The sequence below is a fragment of the Natator depressus genome, chromosome 21 (assembly GCF_965152275.1).
Source record: "Natator depressus isolate rNatDep1 chromosome 21, rNatDep2.hap1, whole genome shotgun sequence".
In the NCBI taxonomy this organism is placed as follows: Eukaryota; Metazoa; Chordata; order Testudines; family Cheloniidae; genus Natator; species Natator depressus.
The window spans coordinates 18,292,707-18,320,418 of NC_134254.1; the positions used below are offsets into that span (position 1 = coordinate 18,292,707).

The 27,712-nt window shown below is 45.7% G+C and overlaps 1 protein-coding gene across 2 annotated transcripts in view; it reads left to right on the plus strand.

The window, feature by feature from the left end:
* IPO9 (importin 9) overlaps window positions 1–27,712 on the plus strand; it is a 164,258-nt gene that overhangs the window by 66,211 nt on the left and 70,335 nt on the right. For both annotated transcript variants that reach the window (XM_074936110.1, XM_074936109.1), the window contains exons 8-12: window positions 5,566–5,666; window positions 14,344–14,402; window positions 14,999–15,150; window positions 18,459–18,557; window positions 18,747–18,853. In XM_074936110.1, the coding sequence (XP_074792211.1) occupies window positions 5,566–5,666; window positions 14,344–14,402; window positions 14,999–15,150; window positions 18,459–18,557; window positions 18,747–18,853 (518 nt within the window). The remainder of the gene's footprint in view (window positions 1–5,565; window positions 5,667–14,343; window positions 14,403–14,998; window positions 15,151–18,458; window positions 18,558–18,746; window positions 18,854–27,712) is intronic.

Genomic DNA, 27,712 nt, shown 5'->3' on the forward strand with positions numbered 1-27,712 from the left:
TACCTTGGCTTTGCATTTCTATGCACTAATTGTAAGGGGGAGGGATGATGTGTTGACTCGGCAACCTGATTGGAGTCATTAACAAACTGAGTAAAGTCTTCACATGTCAGTGGAGGATATGAGGACAAAGGAAACCCCAGATGGACTGGATGTTCACACCTAGCTACCATCAGCAAGAGCAGGGGCGGGCAAACTTTTTGGCCTGAGGGCCACATCGGGTTTCCAAAATTGTATGGAGGGATGGTTATGGGAGGCTGTGCTTCCCCAAACAGCCAGGCATGGCCTGGTCCCTGCTCCCTATCCAATCTCCCCCCTCCCCCCCGGCTTCTTGCCCCCTGACTGCCTCCCCGGGACCCCCGCCTCATCCAGCCGCCCTGACTACCCCCTGCCACCCCATCCAACCCCCTCCTCTCATTCCTGACTCCCCCCCCCCGACCCCTGCCCCATCCAACCACCCCGTTTCCCTGTCCCCAACCGCCCCCAGAATCCCTGCCCCTGACTGCCCCTTGCCACCCCATCCAACCCCCCTCTCCTTCCTGACCGCCCCCCAGGGACTCCTGCCCCCATTCAACTCCCCTGTTCCCTGCCCTCTGACCACCCCAACCCCATCCATACCCCTGACCATCACCCCGCACTCCCCTGCCCTCTATCCAACCCCCCTGCTCCCTTACCATGCTGTCTGGAGGACTGGTGGCAGGCGGTGCTACAGCCTTGCCACCCAGAGCACCAGAACAGGCAGCCATGCCGCCCGACTGGAGCCACCGTGCAGCACAGAGTATGGGTCAGGCTGCGCTCTGCAGCTGCACTGCCTGGCAAGAGCTCACAGCCCCCCTCCCCACCCAGAGCATTGCACCGGCAGCGCAGTGAGCTGAGGCTGCAGGGGAGGGGGGACAGCAGAGAAGGGGCTGGGGACTAGCCTCCTGGGCCAGGAGTTCAGGGGCCAGGCAAGAGGGTTGTAGTTTGCCCACCTCTGAGCAAGAGGAAGGAGATTTTCTCTCCCCAACCCCCCCTTTGCAGGGAAGCAGAGCAGGAGAACAATGGGGTGTCACGTGGCTCTGTTAAGAGCGGAGCTCACAGATACAACAGTCACACACCTGGGATAAAAGAGACAGAGAGAGAGAGAATGTGTGCACCAAGATGGCTTCTACAGTTGTGTACAGTAGAACCTCAGAGTTATGCACACCAGAGTTACGAACTGCCCAGTCAACCACACACCTCGTTTGAATCAGAGGTACACAATCAGGCAGCAGAAGAGACAGGGAGAAAAAAAAGGTAGGTACAGTATAGTACTGTGTTAAACATGATAAAGGGAAAGCAACATTTTTCTTCTGCATAGTAAAGTTTCAAAGCTGTATTAAGTAATTGTTCACTTGTAAACGTTTGAAAGAACAACCATAATTTTTGTTCAGTTATGGTGTTCGTAACTCTGAGGTTCTACTGTAGCTGGCCCAGTGGTATCCAGTTTGAACTCTGGTCTTAACCGTTGCCTCTCTTTGCTAACCTGAGGACTTTCAGATTCTGTTTTCCAGGTGACTAATGCATTGTTACCTTGATTTGAAAATGCTGCCTGATGTCACTGCAAATACTTACAGGGAGCATTGCACCCTGAAGGAGTAAAGGACAGCACTCCCATAGGGGTCTGGCTTGGCTGGATTCAGTCCAGAGAGCCATGGAAAGAGAGTGGGATTGCCAGCGTCCAAGGACATGATTTCAGAGTCTTGGAGGATGCAGGCCTGCCTTGGGGAACTGTGAGGATCTCGGCACACTAAACAGGGGAGGATGTCGCTCCCAAGGGACTGGTTACAGGCAGGGAACTGGACCAGACAGGGAGAGATACAAAATTGACAAGAAGCTACTTTGAGGTTGAAATGATTTGCACTGATGTAAAATGGTGGATTTACGAACTTAATAACTGAAGCCCTCTGTTGATAGAACATAGACATAGGTAATACAGACTTTGTAATGCTTCATCCTTGACCTCTGGCCTACCTGAGGAAACATTACAAAGTTTATGTATTGATTAATCTTAGACTGCAGTGGTCAATAAGGGTTTGGTTTCCTGAGCAGTTACGGTATCAGGAAAATTTATTATCAGTGTCATTAGAATGAGAGACCTGAGGAGTAGATGAAAAAATTTGCACTTTACTGCAAGTTCCCTTTTTAACAAATCCACTAAATAGCTAAACACTCCCGCAAACACTGAAATACAACAGCAGATAGAGTGAGTGCAAAGTGTTTAGCCCTATGACTGTGATCACTCACATTTCCTGCTGGAAAGCCTTCCCCCTTAACTTCATTGTTACAGTCACCAGTGGATTTCATTGTGGCATTTCCAAGGCATGCAAGCTGGGATGCAGTTTTTAAAGGTGTTACGCTGATGCCCACTGGGGTTCATGTATATTTATGGAGGTTTCAACCCCATTTCCTTATTTAAACTTCCACACTTCACTATGTTTGGGGTGCCCTGTTTTTCATAGGTTAACTTGTTAGTTCCCCTTATACTCATTACAGTTTACATTAACCAGTCACCATAACTTGATCCTATACAGTAGAACCTGTTTATCTGACCCTCCCTTAACCAGCTCTCTGCATTTACTGAACACCCAGGACTCCACTTTTGATTATCTGATCTGGCCCTGGTCCGAATTAGACCGGATAAATGGGGTTCTACTGTATTTGCAAAAATCTCCAAAATACTTTAACTGGTACATTACTGTATATATTTCCTAAATGCCAGCAGTTAATACATCTGTTCCTGTGACTGTCTTATCTTGTGACATAGTCACACATAGGCTGATGTGAGAAGCTAACCAATCTTCAGATCTGAGGCCTTGTTTGGGTAAGCTAAATATCTTGCGGGTCTGAGACATGTAGGCCCAGTATTACAACATTAATTAATGCTTATATTTCACTTCTACATCCTGAATATCAAGTCATGCCTGACTAATCTAATTGCCTTCTATGATGAGATGACAGGCTCTGTGGATGAAGGGAAAGCAGTGGATGTATTGTTTCTTGACTTTAGCAAAGCTTTTGACACGGTCTCCCACAATATTCTTGCCAGCAAGTTAAAGAAGTATGGGCTGGATGAATGCACTATAAGGTGGATAGAAAGTTGGCTAGATTGTCGGGCTCAACGGGTAGTGATCAATGGCTCCATGTGCAGCTGGTATCAAGTGGAGTGCCCCAAGGGTCGGTCCTGGGGCCGGTTTTGTTCAATATCTTCATAAATGATCTGGAGGATGGTATGGATTGCACCCTCAGCAAGTTTGGAGATGACACTAAATTGGGAGGAGAGAGAGAGACGCTGGAGGGTAGGGATAGGATACAGCGGGCTCTAGACAAATTAGAGGATTGGGCCAAAAGAAATCTGATGAGGTTCAACAAGGACAAGTGCAGAGTCCTGTGCTTAGGACGGAAGAATCCCATGCACCGCTACTGTCAAGGTTCCTCCCCCACTCTGAACTCTAGGGTACAGATGTGGGGACCTGCATGAAAAACCTCCTAAGCTTATCTTTACCCGCTTAGGTCAAAACTTCCCCAAGGTACAAAATATTCCACCCTTTGTCCTTGGATTGGCCGCTACCACCACCAAACTAATACTGGTTACTGGGGAAGAGCTGTTTGGACACGTCTTTCCCCCCAAAATACTTCCCAAAACCTTGCACCCCACTTCCTGCACAAGGTTTGGTAAAAAGCCTCACCAATTTGCCTAGGTGACTACAGACCCAGACCCTTGGATCTTAAGAACAATGAACAATCCTCCCAACACTTGCACCCCCCCTTTCCTGGGAAATGTTGGATAAAAAGCCTCACCGATTTCCATAGGTGACCACAGAGCCAAACCCTTGGATCTGAGAACAATGAAAAAGCATTCAGTTTTCTTACAAGAAGACTTTTAATAAAAATAGAAGTAAATAGAAATAAAGAAATCCCCCCTGTAAAATCAGGATGGTAGATACCATACAGGGTAATTAGATTCAAAACATAGAGAACCCCTCTAGGCAAAACCTTAAGTTACAAAAAAGATACACAGACAGGAATAGTCATTCTATTCAGCACAGTTCTTTTCTCAGCCATTTAAAAAAATCATAATCTAACACGTACCTAGCTAGATTACTTACTAAAAGTTCTAAGACTCCATTCCTGGTCTATTCCCGGCAAAGACAGAATATAGACAGACACACAGACCCTTTGTTTCTCTCCCTCCTCCCAGCTTTTGAAAGTATCTTGTCTCCTCATTGGTCATTTTGGTCAGGTGCCAGCGAGGTTACCTTTAGCTTCTTAACCCTTTACAGGTGAGAGGAGTTTTTCCTCTGGCCAGGAGGGATTTTAAAGGGGTTTACCCTTCCCTTTATATTTATGACAGCTACAGACTAGGGACCAAATGGCTCGGCAGCAGTTCTGCAGAAAAGGTCCTGGGGATTACAGTGGACGAAAAGCTGAATATGAGTCAACAGTGTGCCCTTGTTGCCAAGAAGGCCAATGGCATTTTGGGATGTATAAGTAGGGGCATTGCCAGCAGATCGAGGGACGTGATCGTTCCCCTCTATTCAACACTGGTGAGGCCTCATCTGGAGTACTGTGTCCAGTTTTGGGCCCCACACTACAAGAAGGATGTGGAAAAATTGGAAAGAGTCCAGCGGAGGGCAACAAAAATGATTAGGGGACTGGAACACATGACTTATGAGGAGAGGCTGAGGGACCTGGGATTGTTTAGTCTGCAGAAGAGAAGAATGAGGGGGGATTTGATAGCTGCTTTCAACTACCTGAAAGGGGGTTCCAAAAAGGATGGCTCTAGACTGTTCTCCCTGTTCTGTCATCTGCTACCACTGAGTAATGGTCTCAAGTTGCAGTGGGGGAGGTTTATGTTGGATATTAGGAAAAACTTTTTCACTAGGAGGGTGGTGAAACGGTGGAATGCGTTACCTAGGGAGGTGGTGGAATCTCCTTCCTTAGAAGTTTTTAAGGTCAGGCTTGACAAAGCCCTGTCTGGTTTCATGTCTAGTTGGGGATTGGTCCTGCTTTGAGTAGAGGGTTGGACTAGATGACCTCCTGAGGCCCTTCCAACCCTGATATTCTATGATTCTCTGAATATACCTGATAAGATTTATCCTTGGCTACAGACCTAGAGAGGACCAATTCCTGTGGATATCAGGAGTTCAGGTTCTGACACCTGTTGCCCTATATCTCTGACACTGACAGCAAGGATGCAGAGTTAGCCGTGGTAGTTGACGGAATAGCCATCAGATGGTAACCAGTGACCTGAACCATGTTCAAAACAGTGATCTAAATGTGATAGTTTTTTTAATCTGTCTGCATCAAATGGCTTTTTATAGTGCTTTTTTACCACAGTATCTCAGCACTAGCATACTATTAACAATCCTATTCATATCCTAGTCTCCTCTGAGCCTTTCAGCCCTTGCAAAAGAGCAAATGTGAGCAGAATATTTCTGCGATTATTGAAGAAAGTATTTTGCCAAGGTGACTTGTTCTAACTTCTTTAATCTGATACATTGAATAAATTTATCAATGAATTGCTCCATTGATGTTTTTGTTTTCCAGGCTGTGACCGCCCTAGTGAAGAACTATCCTAAACACATGGTTTCCTCCATGCAGCAGATCCTGCCGATTGTTTGGAATACACTTACAGAAAGTGCAGCCTTATATCCTTTTTCCTTATGGTGTGTGGTTTAAAGTAGAATAAAAGAGCTCTTGAGGCGTCTCAGAAGAAGAAAGCAATTGTACACAGATCTTGTACGTGGCTGTAGGCAAATTGGAGAGCAATCAGTTTACCATGGCAGACAGGAAACAAAAGAAGCAATTGGTTAATGGACCTTTGATCAATAGTCCAACCACTTGCATTACACAGGTCCTAGAATTTCACCCAGTAATTCCTGCATCATGCCCATTAACCTGTAGTTAAACTAGAGCATTTCTTCTAGAGCCGGGGTGTCAAAGTAATTTCATAAGGTGTGCCTGATCTGACACCTTGCCACTTGGCTCAGGCCAATTTTGCTGGATTGCTGTACAGCAATCCTGGTTAGTCTTTAAATTCATACTAATGATACTCACTGGGATTGGACCTACCTTCATGTTGGCATGAAGAGGGGACCATGACAAGTAGACTGTGGTCATTTTAATAAAATAAATAAATAAATAAAGGGCTTGTCTACATGGCCCCAAAGTTTGCACTATGGGGCTGTGATTTGTAGAGTACTGCACTCTGTCTCCCCTGCTGGTGTGTACTAAATGTTCCTTAGTGTGCATAGATGTAGTCCTGTTTCAGACATGACTACATCAATGGATGCTAGCAGGTATTACGTGGGGATTTAAAGCACAACGCACTGATGTGCCCTCAAATTACACCCCGGTAGTGTGAATTCTGGGTGTGTGTAAACAAGCCTGAAGATTCATGGGAAGTCTGTGGCAGCATGAATTTGATTTAAATCATGATTTAAATTACTAGTCAGGAAGGCTCGATTTAATCATGGTTTTCTACATAAAAGTGCATTCTTGTTGGTATATTATATGGTATAATACATATTCTTCACAACTCAGAGATGTAGGTTTCACTTTTAGAAGGTACACACTATACATTTTTAAACAGTGATTTATTTTGAAAACTTTTCAGATTAGTTTTACAGCTATATCAGAAAATTAGTGATTGTTTGGTTATTTCTTTTACCAAAGGTAATTGAAGCAGATATATATGAAGTCGTTGGGAGGTGAACTATCTCCAATTCAACAGGTTGATCATTAATATTTGTAGGATTTTCTTGCCATGCTGTATTAGGAGGAGAACATCACCAGACAGACATTTAAATTGTTTTACTTAACTACCATAGAATCGTAGAATATCAGGGTTGGAAGGGACCTCAGGAGGTCATCTAGTCCAACCCCCTGCTCAAAGCAGGACCAATCCCCAATCAAATCATCCCAGCCAAGGCTTTGTCAAGCCTGACCTTAAAAACTTCCAAGGAAGGAGATTCTACCACCTCCCTAGGTAACGCATTCCAGTGTTTCACCACCCTCCTAGTGAAAAAGATTTTCCTAATATCCAACCTAAACCTCCCCCACTGCAACTTGAGACCATTAGTCCTTGTCCTGTCCTCTTCTACCACTGAGAATAGTCTAGAACCATCCTCTTTGGAACCACCTCTCAGGTAGTTGAAAGCAGCTATCAAATCCCCCCTCATTCTTCTCTTCTGCAGACTAAACAATCCCAGTTCCCTCAGCCTCTCCTCGTAAGTCATGTGTTCCAGACCCCTAATCATTTTTGTTGCCCTTCGCTGGACTCTCTCCAATTTATCCACATCCTTCTTGTAGTGTGGGGCCCAAAACTGGACACAGTACTCCAGATGAGGCCTCACCAATGTCGAATAGAGGGGAATGATCACGTCCCTCGATCTGCTCGCTATGCCCCTACTTATACATCCCAAAATGCCATTGGCCTTCTTGGCAACAAGGGCACACTGCTGACTCATATCCAGCTTCTCGTCCACTGTCACCCCTAGGTCCTTTTCCGCAGAACTGCTGCCTAGCCATTCGGTCCCTAGTCTGTAGCTGTGCATTGGGTTCTTCCGTCCTAAATGCAGGACCCTGCACTTATCCTTATTGAACCTCATCAGGTTTCTTTTGGCCCAATCCTCCAATTTGTCTAGGTCCCTCTGTATCCTATCTCTGCCCTCCAGCGTATCTACCACTCCTCCCAGTTTAGTATCATCCGCAAATTTGCTGAGAGTGCAATCCACACCATCCTCCAGATCATTTATAAAGATATTGAACAAAACCGGCCCCAGGACCGACCCCTGGGGCACTCCACTTGACACCGGCTGCCAACTAGACATGGAGCCATTGATCACTACCCGTTGAGCCCGACAATCTAGCCAGCTTTCTACCCACCTTATAGTGCATTCATCCAGCCCATACTTCCTTAACTTGCTGACAAGAATACTATGGGAGACCGTGTCAAAAGCTTTGCTAAAGTCAAGAAACAATACATCCACTGCTTTCCCTTCATCCACAGAATCAGTAATCTCATCATAGAAGGCGATTAGATTAGTCAGGCATGACCTTCCCTTGGTGAATCCATGCTGACTGTTCCTGATCACTTTCCTCTCGTGTAAGTGCTTCAAGATTGATACCTTGAGGACCTGCTCCATGATTTTTCCGGGGACTGAGGTGAGGCTGACTGGCCTGTAGTTCCCAGGATCCTCCTTCTTCCCTTTTTTAAAGATTGGCACTACATTAGCCTTTTTCCAGTCATCTGGGACTTCCCCCGTTCGCCACGAGTTTTCAAAGATAATGGCCAATGGCTCTGCAATCACAGCCGCCAATTCCTTTAGCACTCTCGGATGCAACTCGTCCGGCCCCATGGACTTGTGCACGTCCAGCTTTTCTAAATAGTCCCTAACCACCTCTTTCTCCACAGAGGAGTGGCCATCTACTCCCCATGTTGCGATGCCCAGCGCAGCAGTCTGGGAGCTGTCCTTGTTAGTGAAGACAGAGGTAAAAAAAGCCTTGAGCACATTAGCTTTTTCCACATCCTCTGTCACTAGGTTGCCTCCCTCATTCAGTAAGGGGCCCACACTTTCCTTGGATTTCTTCTTGTTGCCAACATACCTGAAGAAATCCTTCTTGTTACTCTTGACATCTCTTGCTAGCTGCAGCTCCAGGTGCGATTTGGCCCCCCTGATTTCATTCCTACATGCCCGAGCAATATTTTTATACTCTTCCCTGGTCATATGTCCAACCTTCCACCTCTTGTAAGCTTCTTTTTTATGTTTAAGATCTGCTAGGATTTCACCATTAAGCCAAGCTGGTCGCCTGCCATATTTACCATTCTTTCGACTCATCGGGATGGTTTGTCCCTGTAACCTCAACTAAAACAACATTAAGTATTCTGGATTTTTTTCTTCAACAGCAAACATAATATTTTTACAAAACAAGCATATGTCCCTCGCTTCTCACATTTATCTCCAGATTTCTTCTCCTTGTCCAGATCTGTTTCACCCCAGCAATCTTCTATTGATTGGACTTTTTTGACTGTGTACACAAATTTGCAGAGGGACATTAGAGTTGAGCTCCGTTGTTTCTCACCTCTATATATTTATTTATTTGAAAACATTTTTGCTGTTAACAAGCATGTTACTTCTGGAGACACAAATCCACAGTTTGAGAACTGCAAAACTAAGCATCTCTGATGGTATCTTCTAGACTGAGCACTGAGTCCCATTGGGTAGATAGAAACATTAACCTAAATAATCTGTACAGAAGCCTGTGAAACCCCATAAAATTGGGTCCCTAATACATGAACTATTGGAACTCATTTACAAAACTTTTCTTAAACATTACATGAATATATTCTCATATACTATAGAATTAGAATTTATAATCCCTGTTCCATGATGAGATGTCTTTGAGCTATAATGTATCTTTATCTTTAGATAGGTTTTTTCCTCAAAAAACATTCTATCAAAAATCCGATTTAAATAAAAATTGATATTTTTTTATTATTTAAAAAAAATCATTGATTTTTATCCACCCTGGTCTGTGGTCCAGATTAAGCCATTCTGGGGGCCCCACATTGGATATCCCTGTCCTAGAGAGACGCCTAGCCTCAATTTCAGCCTCACCGCAGTCCCTGGAAAAATCATGGAGCAGGTCCTCAAGGAATCCATTTTGAAGCACTTGGAGGAGAGAAAGGTGATCAGGAACAGTCAACATGGATTCACAGTGAGGGATAATCCACTACATAGAATTATAGAAGATTAGGCATGGAAGAGACCTCAGGAGGTCATCTAGTCCAACCCTCTGCTCAAAACAGGACTAATGCCAACTAAATCATCCCAGGCAGGGCTTTGTCAAGCCGGGTCTTAAAAACCTCTAAGGATGGAGATCCACCACCTTCCTAGTGAAATAGTTTTTTTTCCTAATGTCCAACCTAGACTTCCCCCACTGCAACTTGAGACCGTTGCTTCTTGTTCTGTCATCTGCCACCACTGAGAACATAGAATCATAGAATGTCAGGGTTGGAAGGGACCTCAGGAGGTCATCTAGTCCAACCCCCTGCTCAAAGCAGGACCGATCCCCAATTAAATCATCCCAGCCAGGGCTTTGTCAAGCCTGACCTTAAAAACTTCTAGGAAAGGAGATTCCACCACGTCCCTAGGTAACGCATTCCAGTGTTTCACCACCCTCCTAGTGAAAAAGTTTTCCCTAATATCCAACCTAAATCTCCCCAACTGCAACTTGAGACCATTACTCTTTGTTCTGTCATCTGCTACCACTGAACAGTCTAGAGCCATCCTCTTTGGAACCCCCTTTCAGGTAGTTGAAAGCAGCTATCAAATCCCCCCTCATTCTTCTCTTCTGCAGACTAAATAAGCCCAGTTCCCTCAGCCTCTCCTCGTCAGTCATGTGCCCCAGTCCCCTGATAATTTTCATTGCCCTCCGCTGGACTCTCCAATTTGTCCACATCCTTTCTGTAGCGGGGGGGGGAGGGAACTGGACGCCGTACTCCAGATATGGCCTCACCAGTTCTGAATAGAGGGGATTAATCCCTTCCCTCCATCTGCTGGCAATGTTCCTACTAATGTAGCCCAATATGCTGTTAGCCTTCTTGGCAACAAGGGCACACTGCTGACTCATATCCAGCTTCTCGTCCACTGTAATCCCCAGGTCCTTTTCTGCAGAGCTGCTGCTTAGCCAGTCAGTCCCCAGCCTGTAGCGGTGCATGGGATTCTTCCGTCCTAAGTGAAGGACTCTGCACTTGTCCTTGTTGAACCTCATCAGATTTTTTTTTTAGCCCAATCTTCTAATTTGTCTAGGTCTCTCTGGACCCTATCACTACCCTCCAGTGTATCTACCTCTCCCCACAGCTTAGTGTCATCTGCGAACTTGCTGAGGGTGCAATCCATCCCGTCATCCAGATTATTAATAAAGATCCAACCTCTGCGGCACTCGGCTTGAGACCGGCTGCCAACTAGACATCGAGCTGTTGATTACTACCCGTTGAGCCCAACAATCTAGCAGGCTTTCTGTCCACTTTATAGTCCGTTCATCCAATCCATACTTTTTTAACTAGCTGGCAAGAACTTGGTACAGTGGCTGGTTATATTCACCGTTAAATATTCATCTTATTTCCAGTTTGAATTTTTCTGACTTCAGCAGTTACATCTTGCTATGCCTTTGTCTGCTAGATTAAGGAGTCCTCTATCTCAGGAGTGGCCAACCTGTGGCTCCAGAGCCACATATGGCTCTTCAAAAGTTAATATGCAGCTCCTGATATAGGCACCAACTCCGGCACTGGAGCTACAGGCGCCAACTTTGCAATGTGCCAGGGGTGCTCACTGCTCAACCCCTGGCTCTGCCACAGGCCCTGCCCCCACTCCATCCCCTTCCTTGAGCCTGCCATGCCCTCACTCCTCCCCCTCTCTCCCAGAGCCTCCTGTACGCCACAAAACAACTGATCAGTTGGTGCAGGGAGGGAGGGAGGAGGCACTGATTGGCGGGGGTGCCGAGGGGTGGGGGAGGGGAGCTGATGGGGGGGCTGTTGATGTATTACTGTGGCTCTTTGACAATGTACGTTAGTAAATTCTGGCTCCTTCTCAGGCTCAGGTTGGCCACCCCTGCTCTATCTGATAGCTTTTCCCTGTACTTATGTGACATCTTAATCTTCTTTTGGATAAATTATATAGATTAAGCTTCTTTAGTAAAGCAGGTTTTCCAGACCATGAAACCTTCTTGAAGCTCTTCTCTGAACCCTCTCCAATATTTCAGTACCTTTTTTTAAAAAGTGTGAACATCGGAACTGGACAGCATATTTCAGTAGTAGTTAAAGAAGTGAGTGAAGGAATTCCACACTCACCCTTTTGATGGAGAGGCTATGGTTCTTCTAGAGATTGCAGAACCCCAGGCTACTTTATCTCAATAGCCCAGGCATAGTCTTTCTCTTTTATCATAGAATCATAGAACTGGAAGGGACCTCAAGAGATCATCTAGTCCAGTCCCCTGCACTCAAGGCAGGACTAAGTATTATCTATACCATTCCTGACAGGTTATTGTCCAAGCTGCTCTTAAAATCCCCAGTGATGGAGATTCCACAACCTCCCTTGGCAATTTATTCCAGTGCTTAACCACTCTGACAGTTGCGAAGTTTTTCCTAATGTCCAATCTAAACCGCCCTTGCTGCAATTTAAGCCCGTTGCTTCTTGTCCTATCCTCAGAGGTTAAGAAGAACAATTTTTCTCCCTCCTCCTTGTAACAACCTTTTACATACTTGAAAAGGGTTATCATGTCCCCACTCAGTCTTCTCTTCTCCAGACTAAACAAACCAAATTTTTTCAACCTTCCCTCATAGGTGATGTTTTCTAGACCTTTAATCATTTTTGTTGCTCTTCTCTGGACTTTCTTCAATTTGTCCACATTTTCCTGAAATGTGGCGCCCGGAACTGGACACAGTACTCTAGTTGAGGCCTAATCAGCACAGAGTAGAGCAGAAGAATTACTTCTCGTGTCTTGCTTACAACACTCCTGCTAATACATCCCAGAATGATGTTCACTTTTTTTGCAACAGCGTTACACTGTTGACTCTTATTTAGTCTGTGATCCCCAGATTTGTTTCCACAGTACTCCTTCCTAAGCAGTCATTTCCCATTTTTTATGTGTGCAACTGATTGTTCCTTCCTAAATGGAATACTTTGTATTTGTCCTTATTGAATTTCATCCTATTTACTTCAGACCATTTCTCCAGTTTGTCCAGATCACTTTGAATTTTAATCCTGTCCTAAGCACTTGCAACCACTCCCAGCTTGGTATCGTCTGCAAACTTTATACATGTACTCTCTATGCCATTATCTCAATCACTGATGAAGATATTGAACAGAAGCAGACTCAGAACTGATCCCCCCCCACTCATTATGTCCTTCCAGCATGACTGTGAACCACTTATAACTACTGTCTGTGAACGATTTTCCAACCAGTTATGCACCTACCTTATAGTGGCTCCATCTAGGTTGTATTTCCCTAGTTTGTTTATGAGAAGGTCATGTGAGGCAGTATCAAAAGCCTTACTAAAGTTAAGATATACCACATCTACCGCTTCTCTCCTATCCACAAGGCTTGTTAGCTTTATTTGACAGGGTATGAGGTTGATTTGAATGATTTGTTCTTGACAAATCCATGCTGACTGTTACTTATCACCTCATTCTCTTCTAGATGTTTGCAAATTGATTTCTTAATTATTTGCTCCATTATCTTTCCAGGTACAGAAGTTAAGATGACTGGTCTGTAATTGTCCTTATTTTCCTTTTCCTGTCTTCTGGAACGTCTCCCATCTTCCATGACTTTTCAAAGATAATTGCTAATGGCTCAGATATCTCCTCAGTCAGCTGTTTGAGTAGTCTAGGATGCATTTCATCAGGCTCTGGTGATTTGAAGTCCTCTAACTTGTCTAGGTAATTTTTGACTTGTTCTTTCCCTATTTTAGACTCTGATCCTACCTCATTTTCACTGGCATTCACTATGTTAGACATCCAATTGCCACCAACCTTCTTCGTGAAAACCAAAACAAAGTCATTAAGCACCTGTGCCATTTCCACATTTTCTGTTATTGTCTTCCCCCCCTCATTGAGTAATGAGCTAATCACCATATTGGAACATGTTTTTCCACCTATCAGAACATCTTGTGTTCTAAAATCTTGCTGCTATATGTTGGATGGTATATACAGCTGATATATACAGCTACGTTTAGGAGCATAGAGGATTATTTTGTAGGAGGAATTGCTAGAAGGTTTTAGCTTCACAGAATGGTGTTTTGGGTGTCAGTGTCACTGAGAAATATTTTCTAGTGGATCACTTTTAATTTGACTTGTAACTTAAATCTTTCTCTTGGACTCCCCCCCCCCCCCCCCCCCCGGCTGGTCTAAATTTTCAGTTAGAAACCAAACTTTCTGCCCTATGGTTCCATTTATATTGAAATCTCATTAGTGAGAATGAAGTTTTAGATCATACCTTCCCTCATCCACACACTATCCTCAGTGGATTTTTAAAATGAATCAAAAGGGGTCATCCGAAATCTGTCAATGAACATAATATATTGTCTGTCTTTAACAAATCTACTTGGAAAACTTAATACAGGTTACTTGTGCTTTTATGCATTTCATATTTAATTATTCTACTTGAAATACAATGACTTTTTGTTGTAAAGTGAAAACTAATTTGCTTTAGGAAATCATATAAAGACTTAATAATTTGAGTGGGTTTGTTACTGAATAGAAGCAATCCTCGAGTAATTGTAAGCTAAACGGTTGCTCTTATTTACTTAACTACTTGCTATACCTATGTGAGAACAGAAGTGAATTATACAGAAGAGGTAGAGGACCCTGTGGATTCTGATGGTAAGTGCTAGTCATGATACACTTCTGTTTTCTGTAGGGAGAGAGTAGGGAAACTCATCTCAACAGTTACTGATTTCAGAACAACGACCTAGACAAATTTATATTCCTGTTTCTGTATATACTGTTCACTTATATGCAATTGTGGTGGTGGAGTGGGGTTTATGACATTCTGTGAGTTATACCAAAGGATGGTAGTTTATTGATTTTTCCAGCTAGCATTGAAGAGTAAGGCTATTGTTAAAGGGACACTAGTTCCATTCTTTTAAAAATGCAATCATTTCCTTCTCTGTTAAAAAATTACACATTTTCTAACTCCTTGGCCATGAAGAACACAGGACTTCTGTCAAAACTGGACAGTGTTGCCACTTAATCATTCCAAGAGGGTGCTATGAAATGCAAGGGGCAGCAGGCTACTCCTAAGGTGGAACAGTGTTGCATCTGCAGTAGTCCCAGCTCTCACTACCCCAGGAGCGAGACCAGAGATTATCCTGCCTGACCTGTTAACAGATTGTAATATTAATATTTGCCAGTCATTTATGCAGGGCCATGATTCGACACAGTCAGTTGTAAAACTTCCTCCTTGTTTCTTTGTTCAGGTGAAGTATTGGGCTTTGAAAACCTAGTGTTCAGCATATTTGAGTTTGTACATGCCTTGTTGGAAAATCACAAATTTAAAAGCACAGTGAAGAAAGCTTTGCCAGAGCTGATATATTACATCATTCTCTACATGCAGATCACAGAGGAGCAGGTAAGTGAACATGTAAAAAGTAAAAGAGGCAAACAGTGGAAGCCTGTTCACATGAGAGATTCAAACTAGCAGATGAAGCACTAGAAAGGATTTGGGTGGGAAGGAGTCATGATTAAGGCTACGGTGTAGTCATGGGTATTTTTAGTAAAAGTCATGGACAGGTTATGGGCAACTTACTAAAAATACCTGAGACTAAATCTTCTCTCCTGGGAGGGGGGCACTCCTGAAGACTGCCGCTGGGGGGAGCGGCCCGGGGGCCCCCTCAGCAGTCCTGGACCACTGCTCCAGGGCAGTGCCAGGGACTGGCTGCCAGAGCAGCGGCTGGCCCAGGGCTTCCCCAGCTGCTGGGGTGGTCCCGGGGTCAGCTGCATCAGCACTGCAAAATTCTTGGAGGTCACGGGAGCTGTGACTTCTGTGAATGATCTGAAGCCTTAGTCATGATAACTGAATAGGTGTCTTCTGTTTATTTCCTACGATTCTTAGTCCTAGAGTTTAAGGCCAGAAGGAACCACCAGGTCATCTTGTCTGACTTCCTGTATATCACTGGCCACCAACACCACCCAGCACCACACACTAAACCCAACAAAGTAACCAAAGTAAATGAGTCCCACAAGAGACTATACTATTGTGTGCCACAGGCAGAGAATAGGAGGGACGAAGGTGCCACAGTGCTAGAGGCCCCCATAATGGCAGGGTAATGATTAAATGAGAGAGACCAGATAATCCTGGCAAGTGACCTATACCCCCACACTGGAGGGGAAGGCAAAAATCCTCACGGTCACTGCCATTCTGAACTGGGGGAAAATTTCTTCCTGACCCCCTATATGGCGATCTGTTAGACCCTGAGACTATGAGCAAGAATCAGCCAGCCAAGCACCCGAGAGAGAGAGACTGCTGATGCAATCTCAGAGCCCTGGCTCACCCCACCTAGTGGCCTATCTCCCGTCATGGCCATCCCTGATGCTTCAGAGAAAGCAGACTTAAAAAACAACAACAAAACCCTCCCAGAATACGCTGTGGGGAAGGGAATCCCTTCCTGACCACTGCTGGTGATTGCGAAGCTCTTCTACCCCTTTCCCTCTGTCACAAACATAAGAACATAAGAGCGATCATACTGGGTTACACCAAAGGTCCATCTAGCCCAGTATCCTGTCTTCCGAAAGTGGCCAGTGCCGGGTGCCCCAGAGGGACACAAACAAACAGAACAGGTAATCATCAAGTGATCCATTCCTAGTCGCCCATTCCCAGCTTCTGGCAAACAGAGACTAGGGACACCATCCCTGCCCATCCTGGCCAATAGCCATTGATGGACCTATCCTCCATGAATTTATCTAGTTCTTTTTTGAACTCTGTTATAGTCTTGGCCTTCACAACATCCTCTGGCAAGGAGTTCCACAGATTGTGTGTTGTGTGAAAAAATACTTCCTTTTATTTGTTTTAAACCTGCTGCCTATTCATTTCATTGGGTAACCCCTAGTTCTTGTGTTTATGGGGAGGAGTAAATAACACTTTCTTATTTACTTACTCCACAGCAGTCATGATTTTCTAGACCTCTATCATATCCCCCCCTTAGTCATCTCTTTTTCAAGCTGAAAAGTCCCAGTCTTTTTAATCTCTCCTCATATGGCAGCCGTTCCATACCCCTAATAATTTTTGTTGCCCTTTTCTGAACCTCTTCCAAGTCCAATATATCTTTTTAGAGATGGGGTAACCACCTCTGCATGCAGTATTCAAGATGTGGGCGTACCATGGATTTATATAGCGGTAATATGATATTTTCTGTCGTCTTATCTATCCCTTTCTTAATGATTCCCAACGTTATTTGCTTTGTCTGCCGCTGCACATTGAGTGGATGCTTTCAGAGAACTATCCACAATGACTCCAAGATTTCTTTCTTGAGTGATAACAGCTAATTTAGACCCCATCATTTTATATATATAGTTGGGATTATGTTTTTCAATGTGCGATACTTTGCATTTATCAACATTGAATTCAATCTGCCATTTTGTTGCCCGGTCACCCAGTTCTGAGAGGTTGCAGTCTGCCTGGGATTTAACTACCTTGAGTAGTTTTGTATCATCTGCAAATTTTGCCACCTCACTGTTTACCCCTTTTTCCAGATCACGTATGAATATGTTAAATAGGAGTGGGCCCAGTACAAACCCCTGGGGGACACCACTGAGTTTCCTCTCCATTCTGAAAACTATTTATTCCTACCCTTTGTTTCCTATCTTTTAACCAGTTACCAATCCATGAGAGAACCTTCCCTCTTATCCCATGACTGTTTACTTTGCTTAAGAGCTTTTGGTGAGGGACCTACATTTCATTTGCCAGAGTTTATGGTCCTTTCTATTTTCCTCATTAGGATTCAACTTCCACTTTTTAAAGGATGCCTTTTTGCCTCTCACTGCTTCTTTTATTTTGTTTAGCTGTGGTGGCTCTTTTTAGGTTTTCTTACTGTGGGTAAGTTGAGGTATACATTTTAATTTGGGGTATACATTTAAGTTGAACCTCTAATATGGTGTCTTTAAAGAAAGTTTCCATCTCATAAATTTGTCCAGCTCTTGGGCACGTGCGCTCTCTCTCTCTCTCTCACACACACACTCACACACAAAGTTAAATAAGTGGTTTGCCCCCACGACTCCTATTAGAGGGCTATTCCAGAACTTCACCCTCTGATGGTTAGAAACCTTCTAATTTCCAGCCTGAATTTCTTCATGGCCAGTTTATATCCATTTGTTCTTGTCCTTCAGTTTCAATAGGTCTTCACCCTTCCTGGTGTTTACTCCCTAATGTGTTTATAGAACAATCATATCTCCTCCCAGTCTTTGTTTTGCTAGACTAAACAAGCTCTTTCAATCTCCTCTCTTAAGATAGCTGTCCATTCTCCTTATAGTAGTAGCTCTTCTCTGCACCTGTTCCAGTATAGTTTAATCTTTCTTGAGCATAGGTGATGAGAATTGTACACAGTATTCCAAATGAGGTCCTACTAGTGCCTTGTACAATGGCATTAATATTTCTCTATCTGTATTGGAAATGCCTCACCTAATACGTCACAGGATCGTGTTTGCCTTTTTCATGGCCACACCAACTGGTGGCTCATAGTCATCCTGTGATTATCCCACGCTCCCAGGTCTCTGTTGCTTGCACCTGATGAGCCCCAGCTTGTAACAGAAATTCTTATTAGACCCTAAATGCATGACTCTGCACTTGGTACTACTGAATTTTATTCCATTTGTCACTCCAGTATTCAAGGTCATCCAGATGTCACTGAACTATTGTGATTTTTCCCTCTGCTTTTGTTTCAGATAAAAGTCTGGACTGCAAATCCACAGCAATTTGTGGAGGATGAAGATGATGACACTTTCTCCTATACAGTAAGGATTGCTGCACAGGACTTGTTGCTGGTAAGAAATGTGTTCTGTGTCTGAAGGACCCAAATGGTATTGAATTACAACTTGATTGTTACAAAAATTGCTACTGTAACTTGCATACAGTTTGTACTGGGTAGTTTGAAGTATAACAGCTGCAAAAAGAGTGTTTAAAATGCACCTGTAGAAAGAAACAGTGTGACAGTCATTATTTCTTTTACCCAGGCTGTAGCTGCTGATTTCCAGAATGAGAGTGCAACTGCTTTGGCTGCAGCAGCTACGAGACACTTGCAGGAAGCTGAGCAGGCTAAAAACAGTGGTGCTGAGCACTGGTAAGGAGGCAGGCAATGTGGGTTGCAATGATGATGGAATAAGTGGTGGGCTATCTCACAGCATTAGGAGATAATGCATTCATAATGCAAATGAATTGTAACTTCTTTCTGGTGATGCAACTGGGGTAACACTAAGGTCTTGTGGGTTTTGTGTGTTAGAAGCAAAAATGTAAAAAAAAACCCGACCCATGTAAAGACATCTACAGGTTACATATAGCAGTCGTGTTCCCTGCTCTCCCAAGACTAAACTAACAGTTGCCAGCACTTCAGCACTGAAATTGTTCTAATAGTTTTCAATGAAAAGTTTTTTTTCGGTTACAACAATTCCAGATGAGTTATAAAAATAAATTTGGGTGGACTTCTTCATTGGTTTCATGCTGCTGAATTCAGGTATCCCCTCTTGTTTCTATTTGTATGTGGATTTTTCATTATCCCCTCATGAATGTTTCCAATTTTAGAATTGTTTTCAACGGCCCGTATTAGCTGGGGAAAGGGGAAGAAAATACATCTGTCTAATGCAGGGGTCTCAAACACGCGGCCTGTGGGCTGGCTGCGGCCCGCCAAGCTCCCCACCCCTCCCACCCCCTGGAGTTATTTCCTGTGGCCCCAAGCTCCCCTCCCTCTCCGCCCCCCTCCCCCGCAGTGCTCCGTGTCCCCACTCCTCTGCCTACCTCCAGGCGCTTTCCCCCACCAAACAGCTGTTTGGCGGCGCTTAGTGCTTTCCAGGGGGGAGGAGTGGGGAGCTGTGTGCTCGGGAGGAGGTGGAGAAGGGGCAGGGGCGGGGATTTGGGGAAGGGGTTGAAATAAGGGCAGGGAGGGGGTGGAGTTGGGGTGGGGACTTTGGGGAAGGGGTTGGAATGGGGGCGAGGAAGGGGTGGGAAGGGCAGGGCAGGGGCGGGGCCTCATGTAAGGGGTGGAGTGGAGGTGGGGCTTTTGTATCTTTATATGAAAAGGTGTCAGTGATGTGGCCCTTGGGCCAATGTACTAGTCCTTATGTGGCCCTCGTGGTGGTTTGAGTTTGAGATCCCTGGTCTAATAGATACCTACTTACTGTCACATAAATATCCTGTGTTGTGTAGATAGTGTTAGCTCAGTGTTGTTTTTTAGTGGATATTAGAAAGAGGCAGTAACCACTCCATAATTAAATTTTCAGCTGAATTTCTCTGGAAAGCCTGATATTGTCCTCTCTGGTTCCCCACCCATCCCCACAGCAAAACAGTGGCTGTCTCAAAATTGTTAAATAAAGCCTGAGTTTGAGGTAGGTTCACCTTAGTCCAGAAAGTCATAGAATCATAGAATATCAGGGTTGGAAGGGACCCCAGAAGGTCATCTAGTCCAACCCCCTGCTCGAAGCAGGACCAATTCCCAGTTAAATCATCCCAGCCAGGGCTTTGTCAAGCCTGACCTTAAAAACCTCTAAGGAAGGAGATTCTACCACCTCCCTAGGTAACGCATTCCAGTGTTTCACCACCCTCTTAGTGAAAAAGTTTTTCCTAATATCCAATCTAAACCTCCCCCATTGCAACTTGAGACCATTACTCCTCGTTCTGTCATCTGCTACCATTGAGAACAGTCTAGAGCCATCCTCTTTGGAACCCCCTTTCAGGTAGTTGAAAGCAGCTATCAAATCCCCCCTCATTCTTCTCTTCTGCAGACTAAACAATCCCAGCTCCCTCAGCCTCTCTTCATAAGTCATGTGCTCTAGACCCCTAATCATTTTTGTTGCCCTTCGCTGGACTCTCTCCAATTTATCCACATCCTTCTTGTAGTGTGGGGCCCAAAACTGGACACAGTACTCCAGATGAGGCCTCACCAGTGTCGAATAGAGGGGAACGATCACATCCCTCGATCTGCTGGCTATGCCCCTACTTATACATCCCAAAATGCCATTGGCCTTCTTGGCAACAAGGGCACACTGTTGACTCATATCCAGCTTCTCGTCCACTGTCACCCCTAGGTCCTTTTCCGCAGAACTGCTGCCTAGCCATTCGGTCCCTAGTCTGTAGCGGTGCATTGGATTCTTCCATCCTAAGTGCAGGACCCTGCACTTATCCTTATTGAACCTCATCAGATTTCTTTTGGCCCAATCCTCCAATTTGTCTAGGTCCCTCTGTATCCTATCCCTCCCCTCCAGCGTATCTACCACTCCTCCCAGTTTAGTATCATCTGCAAATTTGCTGAGAGTGCAATCCACACCATCCTCCAGATCATTTATGAAGATATTGAACAAAACCGGCCCCAGGACCGACCCCTGGGGCACTCCACTTGACACCGGCTGCCAACTAGACATGGAGCCATTTATCACTACCCGTTGAGCCCGACAATCTAGCCAGCTTTCTACCCACCTTATAGTGCATTCATCTAGCCCATACTTCCTTAACTTGCTGACAAGAATACTGTGGGAGACCGTGTCAAAAGCTTTGCTAAAGTCAAGAAACAATACATCCACTGCTTTCCCTTCATCCACAGAACCAGTAATCTCATCATAAAAGGCGATTAGATTAGTCAGGCATGACCTTCCCTTGGTGAATCCATGCTGACTGTTCCTGATCACTTTCCTCTCATGTAAGTGCTTCAGGATTGATTCTTTGAGGACCTGCTCCATGATTTTTCCAGGGACTGAGGTGAGGCTGACCGGCCTGTAGTTCCCAGGATCCTCCTTCTTCCCTTTTTTAAAGATTGGCACTACATTAGCCTTTTTCCAGTCATCCGGGACTTCCCCCGTTCGCCACGAGTTTTCAAAGATAATGGCCAAGGGCTCTGCAATCACAGCCGCCAATTCCTTCAGCACTCTCGGATGTAACTCGTCCGGCCCCATGGACTTGTGCACGTCCAGCTTTTCTAAATAGTCCCTAACCACCTCTATCTCCACAGAGGGCTGGCCATCTCTTCCCCATTCTGTGATGCCCAGCGCAGCAGTCTGGGAGCTGACCTTGTTAGTGAAAACAGAGGCAAAAAAAGCATTGAGTACATTAGCTTTTTCCACATCCTCTGTCACTAGGTTGCCTCCCTCATTCAGTAAGGGGCCCACACTTTCCTTGGCTTTCTTCTTGTTGCCAACATACCTGAAGAAACCCTTCTTGTTACTCTTGACATCTCTTGCTAGCTGCAGCTCCAGGTGCGATTTGGCCCTCCTGATATCTTTCCTACATGCCCGAGCAATATTTTTATACTCTTCCCTGGTCATATGTCCAACCTTCCACTTCTTGTAAGCTTCTTTTTTATGTTTAAGATCCGCTAGGATTTCACCATTAAGCCAAGCTGGTCGCTTGCCATGTTTACTATTCTTTCGACTCATCGGGATGGTTTGTCCCTGTAACCTCAACAGGGATTCCTTGAAATACAGCCAGCTCTCCTGGACTCCTTTCCCCTTCATGTTAGTCCCCCAGGGGATCTTACCCATCCGCTCCCTGAGGGAGTCGAAGTCTGCTTTCCTGAAGTCCAGGGTCCGTATCCTGCTGCTTTCCTTTCTTCCCTGCGTCAGGATCCTGAACTCAACCAACTCATGGTCACTGCCTCCCAGATTCCCATCCACTTTTGCTTCCCCCACTAATTCTACCCGGTTTGTGAGCAGCAGGTCAAGAAAAGCGCCCCCCCTAGTTGGCTCCCCTAGCACTTGCGCCAGAAAATTGTCCCCTACGCTTTCCAAAAACTTCCTGGATTGTCTATGCACCGCTGTATTGTTCTCCCAGCAGATATCAGGAAAATTAAAGTCACCCATGAGAATCAGGGCATGCGATCTAGTAGCTTCCGTGAGTTGCCGGAAGAAAGCCTCATCCACCTCATCCCCCTGGTCCCCGGTGGTCTATAGCAGACTCCCACCACTACATCACTCTTGTTGCACACACTTCTAAACTTAATCCAGAGACACTCAGGTTTTTCCACAGTTTCGTACCGGAGCTCTGAGCAGTCATACTGCTCCCTTACATACAGTGCTACTCCCCCACCTTTTCTGCCCTGCCTGTCCTTCCTGAACAGTTTATAACCATCCATGACTGTACTCCAGTCATGTGAGTTATCCCACCAAGTCTCTGTTATTCCAATCACGTCATAGTTCATTGACATCACCAGGACCTCCAGTTCTCCCTGCTTGTTTCCAAGGCTTTGTGCATTTGTATATAAGCACTTGAGATAACCTGTTGATCGCCCCTCATTCCCAGTATGAGACAGGAGCCCTCCCCTCAGACATTCCTGCCTGTGCTTCCTCCCGGTATCCCGCTTTCCCACTTACCTCAGGGCTTTGGTCTCCTTCCCCCGGTGAACCTAGTTTAAAGTCATTGGCTCTGAGCTTAAAGTAAGCCACCAACTAACTGCTGAAAGCCTAAATGTCATTATTTAAAAAAAAAAAAAAAGCCAAGAACACCGAAGACTATATTTATAAATAAAAAAAATTGGTGAAGGGAAAGATAGGTTTATATTTTGAGTTATCACACGGAGATGGCTGATAAGTTCCTCACAGAGAATTCTTCTGATTTTTGCTTTATACTAACATAAGAACAAGTTTAGTGTGAGCACTAATGTTGTTTGTTGGATTAATCTGTTAAAGATGGGTGGGAATGCCCCTGTCCTGCAACCCCCTGGTAGCCTCAGTATCACCATTCCTGCAGACATCCTCAGGTGCTCATTTCTTATGGACTAAAGAGGAAAACCAGAAGAGGGTGTTTGGGTTGTGTGGGCATGGGGTTCAAAAGAGTGGCTCTTGTGTTTGGGGGATGGGGGGGGACCTAAAATGGCTGTGGAAAAGGGGGACAATGGAGTAAGAGAATATGCGGGTGAGAACATGGAGACAATTAAGAAGAGGTCATAGGCAGTACAGCAGGATATTCTACCCCTCAGTGAGCCTTAAGAGAAATAACCTCACTCCCTGCAAACCTTCAAAGGCTCATTGGGGTTCCTCATAACCACCCCCAAGGTCCTAGGAGCCTTATTAGGCTTGGTAGATACTAATGAGTGACAATAAAATCGGCCCCAATGTGAACACGCTCAGGGTTCATTGGGGAGCAAACTGCCTTAGTGAGGCTTGTTGGCAGAGGTGGTTTCGCTGGCCCCTGAAGAATGCACTAAGGTTTTCAGGAGGTGTGTGCAAAGTCCCACTAGCATCCTAAGGCTCATGCAGTTCAGGAGGCTTTTAATGAGTGTCTTTAGGTTAATGGGGTGAGCATGAGCCTTCTATGGCTCACAGTGGGGACTCAATCTTTGTGGGGGGTCCCCTGCTATTCAGAGGGTGGGGGGGAGGCCCAGCAAGTCTCCTGAAGCCAGCAGGGGGTGGTCGGCATTGTGAAGGCCATTAAGAGCTTCATAAGGCTCACTGGGAGTTGATTCACTTGCCCTGTCCACATATTAGGATTATTTAAAAAACTTAGGCCTGTATTACCCACAGGAGGGTCTGGTTCTGTTCAATATCTTTATCAGTGATTTAGATAATGGCACAGAGACTGCGCTTATAAAGTTTGTGGACTGCACCAAGCTGGGTGGGGTTGCAAGTGCTTTGGAGGATAGGATTAAAATTCAAAATGAATAGAACAGACTGGAGAAATGGTCTGAAGGAAATGAAATTCAATAAGGACAAATGCAAAGTACTCCATTAAGGAAGGAACAATCAGTTGTTCTTCGCGTGCTGTCCCCGTGGGTGCTCCACTCCAGGTGATGGTGCTTCCCAATGCCATTGATCTTTGGTATCAGTACCTGGTCGGGATGCATATGCTCAGCTGCTGTCTCGTGGCATCGTTAGGGTCTGCCTGAGTGCGTGCGTCCCGCACTCCCACTCAGTTCCTTCTCAACCATCCTCAGCTGAAGACGGGACTCGGTGCTATCCTCTTCCCTGATCACTGAAGGAAATAAATAACAAGAAATAGAAATAGTTAGCTAGACATATCCCAGTTCTCTCCCTTCCTTTAGAATAGTTCATTAGTTTAAAAAACAAACAAAAAAAACCCTTTTATCTCACATTCATCTCCCATTGAGACTTCCCCCTGGGTAATCATACTTCCATCATGCCGGGGTCCCCGGGCTTTAAGAAATGCGGGGCTCCTGCAAGGAACCTATGCTGTGGTCTGATGGGCACTCACTCTGTGTGAAATGCTTCGGCGAGACACATGTCCCTTCCAAGTGTCTCCACTGTACCAACCTGAAAACCAGGGCTCATTGTGACAGGGACTTTCAACTAAAAATGCTTCTGTTGGAGAAGGCTCTGCAGCTGCCTATGGAGACAGGCAGTAAACCCTCTCCCTCATGCTCCCCTGCTAGGTTGGAACTGACCGGGAGTGCGGCTTCACCCTCTCAGGCAAAAGGCAGGAAGTCCAAATGTCTCCGCGCAGAGACCTTCAAAAGGGTAAAGGGTCTCCTGTGAGATCTTTACCCTCGGTGCTGACAGCACCAAGAGCAGGTGCCTCCGACTGCCCCAGCACCTCAGCCATGGCTCACGTGGGGCGCAGAAACAGGCATCCGACTTCCCACAGCGGGAAGCTTTCCTCCACCCGATGCCGTGGCCTGCGCAATGGCAGGCTCCACCCCAGTGGCCTTTTTGAACTTCCTGGGCATTCCACCAAAGCTGGGGATCCCCAGTTCTGGAGGTCAGCGTCGGTGGCTTCAGTATCCCACATGCCTCCTCCACCCTCCTCAGCGCAGGTCCAGGCACCGTACCAGAAGACCTAGTGCCACCCAATCCCATCGGTGTCGAGGGTCAGGAACAAGCGCTGGTCCCAGATAGAGCCTTGTCCTGATCTTCACCAGACGAGGCAGTGGCTGGAGTCTCCCCGCTCCTGCACTAGGGGACAATAGGGTCCTCCATCAGCTCCTGAACAGGGTGACCCAGAACCTGGGGATCCAGGTCGAGGAGGTTGCTGAGACATCGGATCCCATGGTGAACATTCTGGCACCCTCTGGCCCCTCTCGGGTTGCCCTCCCTCTCATAAAAACTATACAGGAGACCACCAAGATACTGTGGCTGATCCCTGCCACCGACAGCGAAGAGAACCTAGAGAAAGTATTTCATTTCATTTTAGGGATTCGAACATTTTTATACACCACACCACCTGCACCCACCCACACCCACCAGTGGATTCCCTAGTAGTAACAGTGATGAACAAGCAGGAGCGCCAAGCACACCAGGGCCCATCACCCAGAAACTGTGATGCAAAAAAGCTTGACGTCTTTGGGAGAAAAATTTACTGGGGGGCTTCACACTCCATCTACGCAGCGGAGGCACCTTAAGCTGCAGCCCCGCCTCAATTCTATCACCTGCAGAGTAGGCAGGACTTCTCTAGGAGGCATAATAGAAATAATAGAAGGAGGGCTCAGGCAAGTGCAACAGTCCTCAGGTCAAAAGCAGACCTTTGGAAGGTGCGCCCAAGGGTGATGCACCAGTCCAAACTATGGACCCATCCATTCCTACCTTCCTGTGCTGACTATCCCATTTCTCCCTGCGTGGGACTGAATTACATCAGCTCTCTGGCTGATCTGTACAGTGGAAAGGGTATACTCTCTCCATCTCAGCTCCCTCCCTCCCTTCCACCTTTCTTCATTGTCCCTCTTCAGGGACCCGTATCATGAGCAGCTTCTCATGTAAGAGGTGCACATGCTCCTAAGTGTGGGGGCAGCAGAAGAGGTCCCTCAGGAGTTGAAGGCAGGGGTTTTTATTCCCGGTATTTCTGAATATCGAAAGCCAAAGGTGGCCTCAGGCCCATCCTAGACCTGCGAGACCTCAACAAGTTCATACAGAAACTGAAGTTTCGCATGGTCTCTTTTTGGCCTCCATTATCCCTTCCCTGGATCCGGGGGACCATTATACCGCCCTCGACTTGAAGGAAACTTACTTTCATATTTCAATAATGCTGTCCCACAGAAGGTACCTCAGGTTTGTGGTGAACCACAATCACTATCAGTTCACAGTCCTTCGTTCTGTCATGTCAGCGGTACCTCGAGCATTTACCAAGAGCATGGCAGTTGTAGCTGCTTTCTTGCGCAAGCGCCAGGTGCAGGTGTTCCCATACCTCGACGACTGGCTGGTCGATGGCTGCTCCAAAGTGCAAGTGGAGGCGCATGTGAGTCTCATAAGAGAAACTTTCGAAGACCTTGGCCTTCTATCGAATGTACAGACATCAACCCTGTCCCCTATTCAATGGATAGAGTTCATAGGTGCAGTGTTGGACTCAACACAGGCAAGAGTATATCTCCCAGAGTCTCATTTCTAGATAAGCAGCAGGATACGGACCCTGGACTTCAGGAAAGCAGACTTCGACTCCCTCAGGGAGCGGATGGGTAGGATCCCCTGGGGGACTAACATGAAGGGGAAAGGAGTCCAGGAGAGCTGGCTGTATTTCAAGGAATCCCTGTTGAGGTTACAGGGACAAACCATCCCGATAAGTCGAAAGAATAGTAAATATGGCAGGCGACCAGCTTGGCTTAATGGTGAAATCCTAGCGGATCTTAAACATAAAAAAGAAGCTTATAAGAAGTGGAAGGTTGGACATATGACCAGGGAAGAGTATAAAAATATTGCTCGGGCATGTAGGAATGAAATCAGGAGGGCCAAATCGCACCTGGAGCTGCAGCTAGCAAGAGATGTCAAGAGTAACAAGAAGGGTTTCTTCAGGTATGTTGGCAACAAGAAGAAAGCCAAGGAAAGTGTGGGCCCCTTACTGAATGAGGGAGGCAACCTAGTGACAGAGGATGTGGAAAAAGCTAATGTGCTCAATGCTTTTTTTGTCTCTGTCTTCACTAACAAGGACAGCTCCCAGACTGCTGCGCTGGGCATCGCAACATGGGGAGTAGATGGCCACCCCTCTGTGGAGAAAGAAGTGGTTAGGGACTATTTAGAAAAGCTGGACGTGCACAAGTCCATGGGGCCGGACAAGTTGC